Source organism: Triturus cristatus, chromosome 2_2 (genome assembly GCF_964204655.1).
Source record: "Triturus cristatus chromosome 2_2, aTriCri1.1, whole genome shotgun sequence".
NCBI lineage: Eukaryota > Metazoa > Chordata > Amphibia > Caudata > Salamandridae > Triturus > Triturus cristatus.
The window spans coordinates 358,640,869-358,656,331 of NC_140582.1; the positions used below are offsets into that span (position 1 = coordinate 358,640,869).

At 46.6% G+C, this 15,463-nt stretch overlaps 1 protein-coding gene across 15 annotated transcripts in view; it reads left to right on the plus strand.

Moving 5' to 3' along the window:
- ANK2 (ankyrin 2) overlaps positions 1-15,463 on the plus strand; it is a 1,556,458-nt gene that overhangs the window by 870,366 nt on the left and 670,629 nt on the right. For 10 of the 15 annotated variants that reach the window (XM_085641450.1, XM_085641451.1, XM_085641439.1 and 7 more), the window contains exon 1: positions 14,914-15,248. The exons of the other annotated variants lie outside the window; for them this stretch is intronic. In XM_085641450.1, coding sequence (XP_085497576.1) covers positions 15,123-15,248 — 126 coding nt within the window. In that variant the 5' untranslated portion in view covers positions 14,914-15,122. Of the gene's footprint in view, positions 1-14,913; positions 15,249-15,463 lie in introns of those variants that run through there. 15 annotated transcript variants of the gene reach the window in all.

The window sequence follows — 15,463 nt, forward strand, 5'->3', positions numbered from 1 at the left end:
TAAGTACTCTTAAACTATACTGCCTACCAGTATGGATGAGATGTGACTCCGACACCTTGTAGTCCTCTGTCTTCAATATCATTTCCTATACACTGGTTTACACAGGCGAGATTAATTATCTCTATGTAATGTCTGTGTGTGAGATGTAAAGTGCTCTGACACCGTACACTGGCATGAGTGGCGCTATAAAACAAAAGATATGCATGAGAGAGAGAGCGGTTATGGAGACTTGAGGGGCACTGTCACAGGGTGGTAGTGAGGGAATCCATAGCGAAGGAGATCATTGAGGTGCGCCAACAAACATTGTTGCGCCAGGCGCCACCAGCGCTACAGCCGGCCCTGGAGTGGACTGTGCACAAATGAGTAGTGGTCTGCAGTGTGTACTTTGTGGGAAGCGATGGAGATCTGTACTTGCTGCCCTTTGGGAAAGGGTGCCACAGAGGCTCTGCAGACCCTGCGACCGCCCCCCATGGGCCACTCCGGGCCTCAGCAGGCATGCTACACAGGGCAGCATTGTTTCCTTGGAAGAGGACGCCCCATGCGCGTCCTCTGAAGATGTTGATGAAGAGTCTGGCCTCTGCATTGTTCCATTCAGGCGTTTCTCCAGCATGTTCCATTTGAAGAGCATCATGGCGGTCCATAGCACAGCAGGAGGCCTGGGAACGGCGCGGCATACTCCGAATCTCTCGGCCTGTGAAGGTCACTGAGCCCCACATAGCTGGACACGCCTTTGATTGAATATCATGGCCCTAATCAAGCTTGGCACTACATAAAAATAGGCGCTTTCTGAGTGATCCGCCCTAGCGCCTGCCAGACAAGGAGGGTCCTGTCACAGGGGCTCCCGCGGACCGCGGCTGCTGGACCGGACTGCACATATTGTCGCCGCCTGCCAGTGGTCCATTTCAGGAATGCCCTCAGCGTGCAGCGCCATTATCCCCCACCTCCGGCAGAGGCCGAGCGCTCGGCTGTTGTTTTTCCATCTCATTGAGCATGAATGGTTCACTTAATAACAGTAGCCAATGCAGAGGGACACGTCGAGCCACGGGAATGCATTCAAAGCCATTTGAGGAGTCGGTAAAGCCACCGCCTTTGCAGCTCCAGCAGGAGGGTTCAATGCCCCGGGGTGCTGGGTGCCTCTTCAGAAGCAGTCTGAAAGCAAGGCCTGCAACATGGCAAATGTCTCAACCTGTGCATCCGTGGAGGCGCTTTATTTACTTGCTCATTTCTTGGAAAGCGCAGAACTGCAGCTCACAGTTGGGTGCTTTTCTTTGCGCCCCAGTTGCTATGGATCGGCTGCGTCCTATAGGTAAACGTGGATTCTAGTAATCGATAATGTCAGTGGGAGAACGATAGTTGACATTTTAATGTAGTAATATCTGTCATTTACTGTAAAATGTCGTTGACGCTCTGGCAATACATGTTGGATGGTTGAAAGTGAGTGTGTGTGTGTTTTATAAGACAGACAGAATGGATGGATGGATGGATGGATGGATGGATGGATGGATGGATGGATGGATGGATGGATGGATGGATGGATGGATGGATGGATGGATGGATGGATGGATGGATGGATGGATGGATGGATGGATGGATGGATGGATGGATGGATGGATGGATGGATGGATGGATGGATGGATGGATGGATGGATGGATGGATGGATGGATGGATGGATGGATGGATGGATGGATGGATGGATGGATGGATGGATGGATGGATGGATGGATGGATGGATGGATGGATGGATGGATGGATGGATGGATGGATGGATGGATGGATGGATGGATGGATGGATGGATGGATGGATGGATGGATGGATGGATGGATGGATGGATGGATGGATGGATGGATGGATGGATGGATGGATGGATGGATGGATGGATGGATGGATGGATGGATGGATGGATGGATGGATGGATGGATGGATGGATGGATGGATGGATGGATGGATGGATGGATGGATGGATGGATGGATGGATGGATGGATGGATGGATGGATGGATGGATGGATGGATGGATGGATGGATGGATGGATGGATGGATGGATGGATGGATGGATGGATGGATGGATGGATGGATGGATGGATGGATGGATGGATGGATGGATGGATGGATCATTTAAAAAAGTGATATCTTGGGGATATAATGCATCTGCATTATATGAACCAGGCATCCTTTAGTTAATTGGTTTTCTACTGTACCGTTGCCCGTATTGCACTGGGGTTTGCACAATAATAATCTTGAAGCACATGTAATGAATGGAGGGAAATGAATTACGTTTAATTCTTGTTTAGACTCAATGCAATGTGCTCTCTCTTGAGTCGAATTCTAGAGCAACAGATGGGGAAGACATGCCTGAAAATAACCGACCCTCAGTGATGGATGAAAGATGATACAGTGGAAAAATCAAAGTGCCCATGGGCATCCATAGACCACTTTACAATATTAGTGGAATGACATTCACCTTCATAGGCATTGTTACCCTTGGCCACACTACCTTCTATGGGCCATGGTCCTTTGGTGCAACCTCTCCGGATAGTGATGTGGAGTCACAGACGATGTGGTTGAACTGGTGAATGTTCCATAACATTCCAGCAGTTGTGTTATTTACTAGCTGGTGCTTTGTTAGTAGATGAGGCTGAACCTGACTTTGCATGGTATGTCTTATGAAATGCAATGTAAAAGGCACTTCTAAAGTGCACTGTTACTCCGAGGAGTGTCCTGGCGCTGTGCATCGTATGTTATTTACAGCAGATTAAGCAGAGCCTATGCAAAGATGATCGTGTTATGAGCTACATTCGTCTTTTGACCTCACTTTCTAGCTCACCAATGGTTCCAACAGTACCGCACTTCCAGTTGCGTTGTTCTTCTTGTTCTGTATACACACACTGCACACTGCTCTTGATACTGGCCTCCACAAGTGAGGGCCTACTGTGCTAATGGAAAAGCCGCAAATAATGTTTGCAAACTGACTATTTGTGAACTTTCTCTAATTTTGCAATATCGTATCTACACTATTATATTGCTATTATCGAACCCCTGCGATTTGCTCCAAACACAAGCGCCCTGTAAGGAACAGCAGATCATCATCTCTGTATTTGGATTCCCAAATGGGAAACTTTTTTACAGTATCTGATAATCCTTAAGGGAACTGGTGCTGGAAAAACACCGGGGGAGCAGGTTGCCTGATAGGATTCCTCTTTGCGATTCTGTTACCACCTCTCTTAAGGAATCGGTAACTTTTCAATAGTTTGTGACCACAGTTTTGGTTGCAAACCATGGACGCATCTCATCGCGCCCCTTTGTAACTGAAAATTGGAAGGAGTTAGTAAATCCTTGTTATGATTTGCAAAGTGTTATCCAAATGGCAAAATGTTTTTTTGGGTAGCCATTTCCTTCTTAACAGTCTTACTTTGCTTCAACATAAGTATTTTTAAAGTTGAGAACTTCTGTATTCATTCATAAATCCTTTAATTCCATATACTAATTAGTGATCCCCCCTCCTGGTTCATATACATTGAAATTGTTGTGGCTTTGCAGGAGGAAATTGACAGAGTAAGAAAAGAAGGAATACTTATTGAATACCATCCATAAAGATCACAGATGTTGTCTTCCATACCCACAGCCAACGTTGGTATACACGAGCTATGTTCTACAGGAGCTTTGTTCTACAGTCTGTAGCAATATGACAAAGGCTTTGGGTCCGCTGCCTTGGACATCCATTGCGATCACTGGAAAGATGCTAGTAAATATCAAGGGATGGAAGCAGCACATCTCCCAAGTATGGAAGGTGATGGGTAGCTCCAGAGCGGAAGGTTAATGTCCCTCCCTTGGGATAGAGAAAGCAGACAGTTAAAGAACCTCACAGCCCAAAATGTGGATTACTGTGTTTCCTGTGGCTCGAGAATATTCAAGGCAGATTGCACTTAATGTAAGTTCCCACAGTGCATAATTTGTAACACGGTAAGTGCCAGGGCCCTCGTCAGGAGGTCACTGCAGCTTGCACCAAGCATTGCTCCTGCCAGCGCTGCCACTGACAGTACCAGCACAACTGATGACCATCAAAACCCTATAAGTGTGACAATTTAGATCCTGGGTACTCGCAAACATTTGCCCGGGGGCCAGAAAGTATGGTCTGTGGTGTGACCAAGGGCTGCACTGATGCCAGCGGGGTGGCGGTAGGGGATCTGTGTGGCTGTGTAAGGAGGACTAAAAAAAAAAAATAACCGGGCGAGCATTTATTTGCAGATTAACTTAAGTTAAGTGGTGCAGGACACTACCGTAGTTACTTCTTAACTTCATTTAACTTGCAAATAAATGCTTGCCCTTTTATTTAACATTTTTTCCCGAATATTAGTGCTCAGCAAGTAAACAGCAGCTCATGCTGCTGTTCACCAGGGGGCCACATGTAAAGGTCAAGAGGGCCGCAAGCGGCCCCTGTGCTGGACTTTGAGTATTACTGATTTAGACTATTCAATGCCCCCAAAGGTATAAGAATGGCTTGGGTGGCACGTATTAGTAATTCTTAAATGTATATTGAATTAATGAACAACTGTTGCTGTGCTCATCTCAAAATTAGTCAAACAGCGCCACCATGTGGCAGACTGTCATAAGTGCCTGTGTTAACAATTAGGTGCCTGTGCAGAGCACCAGAAAGCACCGTCTCAAATTCAGCACTGTTTTCCCACAATTTTTGATATGAGTAATTTGTTTTCTTTACCAAGAAGTATACTTGAGTGGCCTAAAACTGACAAACTTCCCTCACAATAGCTGTACCAATACAGTCCTGTTATACATCAAGATTGACTGAGTTTTCCAGTGAAAGTGGCAAATGCTGCAATCCAACTGCGAGACAGGCCACACTATTTCAACAGCCCATTTATAAGATCCACATCCCCTTAACCACTATGTACAACCAAATGTGTTGTCCAACACTGGTTCTGAGACACAATAAAATAATCATTTGTGTATTTGTTTTTTTTACTTTGAATTTGTTTTGTAAAGTGCTAGTCTGTTGGCTCATGTCTACTTTAGAATGTCACCATTAATGGATCATCCCTTTTTGTTGCCATTCTGTTTATTGCCTCCTGGTGCAAAGTCCTCTGATATGCATTTTCTCTTTTACTGCCATTTTTCTCAGACCTTAATTCTCACATTTATTTCTCAAGCTGAATCCTCGAACTCCTTTTCATGAACTCATTCCGTCAGTCTTTTTCCGCTTGAAGTTTCTCCTTGATTAACTTCTCCATTACTTTTCATTATTAGGAACTTTAATCGGGAAACTTTAAATCGTCTCTGTGATCCAGAGCTCAGACGAGAGACAGCTTAGGAGAAAGTGTGATGGTTGTGGTGAGAGTCAAAATCTAAGAAGAGAGTGTTACAGGGAAAGTCAGAGTTGGTGATGCTGAGGACAGTGGTCAGTTTGTGGTGAATTTGTTTTATGTTTGCAAATATGGGAAGTGTCAAGACTTTGCTTTTGGACAAGAGAGGTCTGAATGGTAGTGTGTGGGCAGTAGAGACATAAATGGTCATATGTGTTAGGGCATGATCTATGTGAGGCTGATCTGTGTTGCAAAGGGGGCCAGAGTATGGAATCAAAGGGTTTGCCACTTAAGTGTGTGTGGTAGTTATGCGTGTGCATGTTGGTCAGGGGCTGGGAGGAATTGGGTGATTAGGCACTTCTGTTGATGTTTTTTTAGGTTCTGGTTGAAGTATCTGTGGTGTGGAGTCAAGAGTGTGTGTGAGGTAAGCAAGAAAGATCCGATTGTGCCTCGAGGGCGATATATCACTACAATGCATGCGTGGAAGGACGCAAGAACAAGATTTGCGATGAATTTGAAAGAGGAGAGGTAAAGTCATAGTCTAGGACTAAAGGATTTATTGAGGAGGAGGATAGCTCCTTTGCTTTTTTTGCTCTTTGCATGGGCGATGTTGAAAGACAGCATGGTCCATGTGGAGTGCGGCTGGTTTCACTGCATCACCAGGGGCGAGCCTTTTTATAGCAATGGCTTCCAAGTAAAGGGAGCAGTGTGGGGACCAGAGTGATAAATTAAGTGTTTTATTAAAGATCGGGCAGATGTTCTATAAACCAAGCGAGGGATTTTCAATTATGTTTTTGTTCAATTCTTGCAAGATGATAATTACGTACGTTGTGCATATAAATGAGAGAGACAAAATAAGTAATTAACCAAAGCCATTAAGTAATTCATGACATTACTTTTATAAAGTCTGCTGATAAAGTTCAGAGCTTAATAATAAAAAAGATCTCCGTTAGGCTCTGGCTTTGTCAACTTTTTGGTAATCATTAATTACAAAATGTACTTTCCAGAAAACCTCTAGTGTGGACATTAATAGATAAAAGACGGTGCCTGATGTAATCTATGTGGAAAATGTACAAAAACTCTCCCAGGTGCAGTCTCTCCTCAAAGATGGGTAAATTACCTTAGTAAGTTAACACATCTCGCTGGCATCTACCGCGATCTCAAGGTCCCAAGTACAAACCCCAGCAAGAGAGACTCAATCTGGCATCCTTTTGATGTAGTATGTTTGACTAGTTGTTAATCACAATGCTTAGAAGCAACCGAAAAGCAGTAATAGTTTATATATTTAGAATAACAAGTTATCTGTTATTATAGTCAGAATCTCAGCATTTAATAAATCCTGTACTGGGGTCAACCTTCCAAGACAAGACTGCAATGTTCCTAAATGGAAGGATACCGGAATATCGTTGCCTAAATGTGTGACAGCAATACTGTGTCCTAGAAGTTGTTTACGCAAATATCACCCCATTGGAGCTAATAATGGAAAAATCTACACCCAGTGAAGTAATTTCGAACAATATTTTTGTTATTGATATTCTCGCATTCAACCTCTTGAAGAGATAAGGTATTGCCGTAGCTATAAACCATTTCAGGGAGCACTTACATTTGCATTACTTGCATGTACCTCATTCAGCCAGATGTGCTACAGTGACTACTAGAAACAGACGACGGTCTGTTCTTAGTGCTTCCAAACTTACCTTGAGGCTGGGTCCCGCGTCTCCTTGGCTCCTGCTCTCCTGCCGCTGACAGGAAGCAGGCAGCCAGGCTCCCTCCTCTAAGCCAATCACAACTCTGCAAGCAGCATTGAGATTGGTCTGGAGAGCCATAACACGGCGCTCAGCCAGGAGCGTATGTCGTGGGCATGCATTGCAGCCTGCATGGAGAAGGAAAGAGTGCACATGCTTAGGTAGGGCGGCCCGTGAGGGCCGACACCAAACACTCTTTGCTCACTCAGGAGTGGGCACACCACTCCTTCCCTGCCCTGCTTGGAGAGCAGATCACCCCCGCCCTCAATGCAAAGAAAAATGGTAATAACGAAAAGTTATTACCATTTTATGTTTCTGCTTCTCGCACTGCGAGAAAGCCGTGGGGCAACACTCCTCCGCCCTAGCGGAGAAGCCACTGCGCCCACATTGATTGGCTGCAGTTTGTAGATTGTGAAGCAAAATAAGCTGAATACATTTCTTTATTTCTGTATATCCTACCTTGCGGCATATACATGTTCAGTTTCTGAAGATCAAACATTTACTATTTTTAACAGTCTATGGGGTTATGCGTCATTATCGAATCCGGGACCATTTGCCTACCGGTGACGTGTAAATTACACATTGTGAATTTCACTATAGTGCGCATGGGTCTAGACCACAGTGTATTTTTTTCACTTCAACATCTTCTCGTACAGAATCGAAAATAGGGTGCAATTTCTGAATATAATTTTTCCAATGCACAGATGGTTCCGTTCATTTGGTAATTCTGTTTCCATGGAAACCGACCACCCGCACGAAGCGTGGCTCAGGAGTAACGGTATAGCGTGCTGTGCGTGCGGGTGCATATGCGTGCACGGTGAAGCTGAGAAGATCAGAGCTGTTTACTTAGTTGTACAAAGTGCACCGTCTTCTGATCACCAGACACCCGCTGTCCACAGCAACAGTGTCCACTGTTTAAATGTGGCCTCAAAATAACATTTCCATGGTTAGAATTCACACCAATTAAGCTGCCTAGAAAAACGTGTGTGTTTTCTGTATGTGAACGTCATAGCTCCCCCTCCTTCGTCGAGAAAGGCACATTCACATTGGCGTCCTAAAATATACATTTCCATAAGTCACAAATGGAAAGCATCCAGAAAACCGTTCCAAAGCCTTCATTTACTTCCCCTCTGGAAAGTACATTATTTATTCACTCTGTTTCATCCAGCCCTGCAAGGAACAGGGACTGACTTCCAGCTGACGCTTAGTCCGTAGGGGCGGAGAAGCGGTGCTCGTGGTCTTCAGGAGAGGAAAGCCTCAGCACTGAACTGTTGTCTGTGGATTGACAGGCGGTGACCAAACCAGGAAGTGACAGCGTAATTGACGTGCAGCAGAAGACACTGGCAGGGGAGCCCTCCTGATGGAAACATCCGAACCCTACACTTCTTCTGTGGCTTTTCCAAATGTCGGAATTATGTGCGCTCACTTTGGGTGGGAGGCCTTAAGAAAAGTAAAATACACATGCGTCATAGCTGTAGAATGTCCTTAAAAAGCAGTTCTTGGAAGTTGCTAAGTATCCAATAAAATAATTCGCCCCTGCCCAGTCTTAATAGTTAGCCCAGCAGTCCTATTTTTAACTGAATTCTGAGATCGTGCCAGTCATTCATGCAATCTTCCAGGAGCGTGGCTGTTCCTTTGGTGCAGCAGGTGCAGTGGCACTGGGGCCCACATGCCTGAAGGGTCCCCCGAACCTTGATTATTACTGTATTTTTTCAATTCAAAAGGCAGCCATGGGGCCCATTTAATTCCTTGCACTAGGGACCTTGACACACTGAGTACAATTTGAACACAAGTTGGTCGCACACTGCTCGTCACACCAGCAAGTTGCCCCAAAGGACTGTGGTGAATGTAGTGGCGACGGCGGGTACGCCTATGCCACGATGTGTAAAAAGAAAAAAGTATGTGTTGCATTTAGCCATCCCTGGACACGTGTTTCAAGGTAGTTGCCTCTCGTCAGCAGGGAGCAGGACAATGTAAAGGGGTGCCGAGTGGACTGCCAAAATATAATTAAAACAGGTCAAATACCTCTCATGGCGCGCAGGTGCAGAACCAGGGCTCGTCAGCCCGATAGCTCACGGGAGCCGTAATAATTTGAAACACTGAGTACAACACTGCGGGCAGCCACCAGGGCCACGCTGCTGACAACTCACTCGCACAACTCACTCCTTCTAAGAGTGTCTAAGTCATTTGTTCGAAACTCCTGAATACTCTGGACGGCAGTCTAATCTCTTATTTTGTCACTCTTTTCTCTTTGGGCTGTTCGGCCCTATGATTGTCTCGATTGTCCATAGCTGCACCACAGAATATACGAATATACAGCAGATGGCCCTTGTTTGAAGGTAGCCATAGGCTGTACTTGGCCCTTAAAGTTATCTGGCACTAGTAGAAATATTTAGTGCCAAGGCATGAGGAAACACCTCATTTGTATGGGCCCAAGTCAATCTGATGTGTTCCCCAGCTGCCGATGTAGTTATTAGGTGTAAGGGCTGGCTCCCACGAGGGAGTGGTGTGTGCTCTTGTGTGCATGTGTGTGTGTGACCTGATTTAAACCGTTTCGCGCCTTGACAGGGCTGAATCAGCCCTTCATCTTTCTGCTGTCGATTAAACGGGTAATATAGGGTTTGGCCTTATTATTAATTTGGGTTATTTTATAACTCTACAAAGTGGCAACATATTTGTTCAATAATGCATAAAACTACAAGTTATTATAAATATTGCTTTGTGCGGCTTCCCCTCACCCCCATGCCTACCAACCTCCGCCACACCACCCCGATCCGCGCCAGCCACCACTGACATTACTGGGGCAATAACAAGGAAATCCATTTGTTTAGGTACTCCTGCTCCCCTCCCCCCCACGCAGTGAGGTCCGTTAAAGGTACCTCCAATGAAGGCACGGCCAGCAAATGCCTTGGCCCTCAACTGCATTTTGAAGACGCAATCCCCAGCTGTACTCAGCCAAGGTTCAGTAGTTTTGTGGCACAATGGAATGCAAAAACTTAGATATGCGCTTCAGGGGCGTAAAACAGGCCCCTGCAGCCCCCACGGTGCGGGGGGGCTCACAAGCTCCAGGGCGCCCCCTCAGCACAGTACTTCAGCTGGAGAGCTTCTGCTTGAGCTCGGAGGGGGCCCCTTCGCGTACCTTGCACGGGAGCCCCCCCAAGTTTCATTATGCCACTGATGCTCTTATTGGGAAACACACAGGTGTGAATGTGAGCCTTCTCCCTACCATATGGTCTGGTGGCCTAAGAGGTACGTTCAGTAGTCCGAAGCTCTATGACATACAACGAGGATGTGTTGTTCTAACTTTTACATTGATGTTTACATTTACTTTATGTCTACTTTCCTTTCAAGTGCTGAAATCTTGACATTGCAAGTTCCCTGGGATCAGGAGCAATGTCGGGGTTAGGAGCCCTCCGAAGCAGTCCCGGAGTCAGAGATCAGCATTTTACGTGTGACTTTCCTGTAAATTCCAGATTGATCTTCAGTTCCTATCGAGACGCAATTGGTCACAATAGAGGCCGAAAGTGGCAATTCAGTTAGGTCTAGAGCAACTCAACAGCCCATCAACAACAGGGTATCAAGTTCTCTGTTCTAGCATTCCGGAAATTGATCATATTATAGCGTTGAGATAACTGTTTCGGGGTGCTGTACTCTGTAGGAGTGCTGTATGGTAAGGGGATGATTACAGATAGAGTTGTTGAGGTGTCCTGATCAGTACAAGAATATAAATAGGTGAACAGACACAGACTCCCCTTGCTTAGTCCATACTCCATTTCTCTTTCCTCTTATGAGATTTGAGAAATCACCTGGAAATCCTGATATGGAGTGGAAGGGAGAAGAGGAGCTGAGAAGATGTTTAAAAGGTCATAAATAGCATGTGGAAATCTGTGCTTTGTGATACACAACAGATAAGGAACAGATTGGGTAGAACAGCCAACTGGCTTCTTGCCCCTAGGGACACTTGTTACAAGTCATAGTTTTTCATTCAATAACCTACTGCATTATGGAAGTTGTAGTTTCCAATTTTCCTAAAATGAGACATATAGGGCTAAGGAGCGGGCAACAATATCTCGAACTGCAGAAAATATACTGTTTGTGATCTAGGTTCTTAGCAACTAAGCTTGAGATGTATCAAAATTGTAGGAAATGTGGTTACTGGTTGAGGGGGTGAAACCCTAGTCAAGCAGCAACATCAGTTCTTGTCAAGGTGAAACATAACCAAAACCCAAATTAAGCTTTGCTTAATCCTCTGGTAGCTTGACACAAAGCAGTCAGGCTTAACTTAGAGGCAATGAGTAAAATATTTATACAGCATTTCATACAGTAATACTGTTAAAACACGACACAAGGAAAATCCCACACCAATATAGAAGGATAGAGTAAAATATAATGAACTATGCAAGACCAAAACAACAAAAATCTAATCAGTAGAACCAACGATATGCAATTTTAAAGATGTACATACAAATAGTGCCTATAATTGCAAAGTGCCAACTGCAGTTATTTGGTCACACCTGACTGGGACAAAGTCACAAGTTCAGCACAACCGCGCTGGTATGCGGGCCGCATACAGGGTCCGACATGAGCCTGCTGAACGATGTACCTTAAATCCTGGTTGGAGAGCGTTGCGAGATTCCTCATCGAGGATGCGTCATGCAGTAGCGGAGGCATGGTCCTACATCAAGTGTGCATTGTGTTGCAGCAGTTCTGAGAAGCTGCAGGGCTGTGATGTGAGGTCCTGCGCCGAGGATGCGTCATGCAGCGGCGGTTTCCGAGGAGCTGTGTGGTCTTGCGTTGGGGATGCATCAGTTCTGCTTGAAACACAGGCTAGGGATGCAGAGCACATGCAGGCCCACTTCCAGGGGTCCAGGACTGGGGTAGCACCAGTAGGGGGGCAGGACTTACAGCAGATACAGTCTAGGTGCTGGGTTTAAGATGGTTGGAGCCTTTTCTGCCCCTGAGGCTCTGAACAGGAGACCAACCAACTACCCATTGTAGACACTCTGGGGGTCCTAGGACCAAGATGCAGACCCAGTCCTTTTTACTCAGACAGCTGGGCAGCAACAGGGGTGCAGGACTGCAGATTAGCACTCCTTCTTGAAGCAGAGCAGTCTTTCTGAGTCTTCTGTAGGTCCAGAGGTGTACTGAAGAGTTGGGTCTAAGGTCCAATATTCATACTTGGTGCCAGATCTGAAGTAGGAGAAGGTTCTGAGGTTTCCACCTCCAGAGATGTTTGAATTTCCTGCCTCCCTGCCCTGGCCACAGCTTGTTTGGGAGGACAAAAGACCAGTGTAAAACTGTTTGTGAGTGTGCTGAGGCAGAGACTTTGTAATGTGCAAGTGTGGTAGGTGACAGTTCCGCCCCATCATCAAGTCAGGGATGGCCCATCCTAACAATACCTTTTCCCCCCTTGTATCATTTTCTGGGACCAAAACACATAGTCCAACTTCCAGCTACACATACAAAGGTGACCCAGGGTACAGGCTTCAGGCACCAAATGGTTGGGACAAGAAAATGCCAACTTTCGTTATCACTTATTAAATGTAATAAGGTAACCCAATGTTATCTTGTGGGAAAGGTAGGTCTTGCAGTAGTGAAAAATGATTTTAAGAGTTTTTCACTACCAGGACATGTAAAAGTTAAAAGTACATGTCCTGCTTTTTAAGTAAACTGCATCTTTCCCTCTGGGCTCTGTAGGGCCTACCTTGGGGGTGACTTATATGTATGAAAAAGGAAGGTTTAGGTCTGGCAAAAGGTTTATTTTGCTATTGCGAAATCCCAGTTTAAACTGCACAAACAACATGTTTAAAAGGGTGTTTAAGTGGGTGGCACAATAAGTGCTGCAGGCCCACTAGTAGCTTTAAATTTACAGACTCTGGGAACATGTAGTACCACTGAACTAGGGACTTACAAGTAAGTACATTAAATGTTTCAGCTGGGTGTAACCCAATTTTACCATGATTTAGGGAGTGAGCACATGCACTTAAGCATTGGTTAGCAGTGGTGCAGTACACAGAGTCCTATGGCTAACGAAAATGAGATCAGCAAAAATTGAGTTGGAGATAGGAAGCAACGTGCCACTTTAAAGCCTAGTAAAAGAGGAGTGGAATTTTTATTCTGGTCCATTGATTTGGTCATGAATCAATTAAGTGACACCAAAGAGGGTGAGCGGTGTTTGTTGCATGTCAGGTCAAGTAACAGGGTGGCTGGATGTTTTTATACTTTAATCGGTTACTGTATTTTGCGTGGGTTTTTTTTTTTTTTTGATTTTGCAAAACATTCTAACATAGAGCAACAGTTTGATAGAATTATATCATCATGAATTGCCAAAGTTAGACAATTATTTCAATATTGCGTTACAACAAATGTCTGGCCCCAGTTGGTATACGAGATTGGAAACCAAAAAACAACTGACGGGTCAGGGAAGTTGCGCTGTGACATGCTGATGGTGTAGGCCAGTATTAAGAGCGATCAGAATATATCCGCTTGACTTCGGGCGGTCTAGAAGGAACAACAAAGGCATGATAAGAGGGAAATGAAACTGTAGGCAACTGGTAGGCTCGGGGAGTATTGCTGAATTTAGATGAGTGCCTAGCTCTTAGCAAGGACGTTACATAATAAAGACCCTGGACGCCCGAAGGTGGTGGCAATGTGAACGCTGCGTCATATGGGGGAGAGGCATCTCCGGGACTCAGGTATGGAGAGGTGGAGCGATGAGGGAGAACCCTTCATCCCGTGGGTATCACTAGCGGAAGGGGCTTGTTCGGGGAACGAGTGGATCTACATGTAAGGGCACCAAAGGGAGCCTTGAGAGGGTGTCCTAGTCCGCAGCAATAGGGCATCTGCGAAGAAATTGGCCTCCTCTCTAGGCCTTCCACCCATTGAAGCTAGGAGCATCTCCACTTCAAGAGAGGGGGGGCCTGACGGGATTTCCATGTGGAAGTGATAGCACGTTTGGCGAACAGGAGCGTTAAATCTAGGAAGGTCACCATAGTCTTCGGCTGCTTAGAGCGCTTAAAGATGCCCAGCGTGGGGGAGTCCCGGGCCTGTGAGCGGGGTGAGAACGCCTCTCCAACAGGGAGATAGCACTGGGCAGCGACATAACAGAGGTTGGAAATCAGCGTCATTCGCTCCGCATCGCGCAGGCGTGTGTCCCAAGGAGGAGGCAATGCATTCAGGTACAGTACTTTGTTGTCCAATCTCGCAACACGTAGCTGACGCCAATCATAAAGGGGTATCAAACTGCGGCCATTCTCTGTGGCCATGAAGCAGTTTGTATTTGACCTTTGCCCTGGGGTGGCGAAATGAGCTAAAGAGCGTTGATGGATTAAACCTAGATCTGTGACCGGGGGTGAGTGTCTGAAAAGTTCCAGTGCTCCGTCCATCACCTCCTTGTGTTTGCTTTCTATTTGTGTGCTATTCAACTCCTTTTCTTTATCGACGGCCATTTTTTCTCCACTGTGCACTGTGCCACTCAACACATCTCTTCCCAACCCTTTATTGGTGAGGTGGCGGGTGTGCGCCCGAGCGCCCAGTTAAAGGAGCCCTGCAGTGTGGTACCAGGCTTCGAAATGATCACAGCGTGCCCCCACCCGCTTCCGTGCTAAGAGGCAGACAGGGGACAGAGAAATATCAAAGCCGTGCCCGGCTTCCGCCGGGTCATTCAATACGCCTCAGATGTGCCGCGGCGGCATTTCACACCGTGGGCAGAAAGGCCACGTGCGGGGCAGGTTGGCAGCAGGGTACAGAGGCGCTCCCACGCACTTCCCAGCCCCATCTACATGCACAGCTGCCCCGATGGGTGTAAAAATAGACTGCAGGCCAGGGTCTGACTGGGAGGTGGTCGCCTGCAGTCGCTGGTGGTCGTAGGTCCGGACAGTCGGGTCAGCGGACGTGAGTGAGGGCTGGAGCGGCCCATGGCTAAGCCGTGGGGAGAGGCCCGCACATCTCTGAGGCACCGCCTGCCTGTGGGGAGAGCGGTGGGGTCGTTCCAAGCTGGAAGTGGTGATGGTCCGCTGACGGGGGGGGGGGGGCACCAGAGCTCCCTGCACAGCCAACATGGGCAACGCACCGCTCTGCCAGGCGTGCCACACTGATAAGATCGCGAAGGGGGGGAACTTGCAAGATTTGGAGCGCGCCCCTGATTACTATATCTGCAAGCATGAAACGGAACTGGAAATTTGGGTGAGTGAAAACAAAACCAAAGGAGGGTGCAGGCCTTTAGGTGAAGGACAGGTGTAGAAACTACTGCCAACTTGTGTGCCACCCAGATAGACGCGTGTACCTCTCACAGCAGCAGGAGCCGCCTCGAAGCGCTTGAGCTCCGTGGTGACCATGGCTTGTGGTGTGTGATTGAAATGCCAGCTGGCCTCTTGCTGTGGCACGTCAAGAGCACCTCC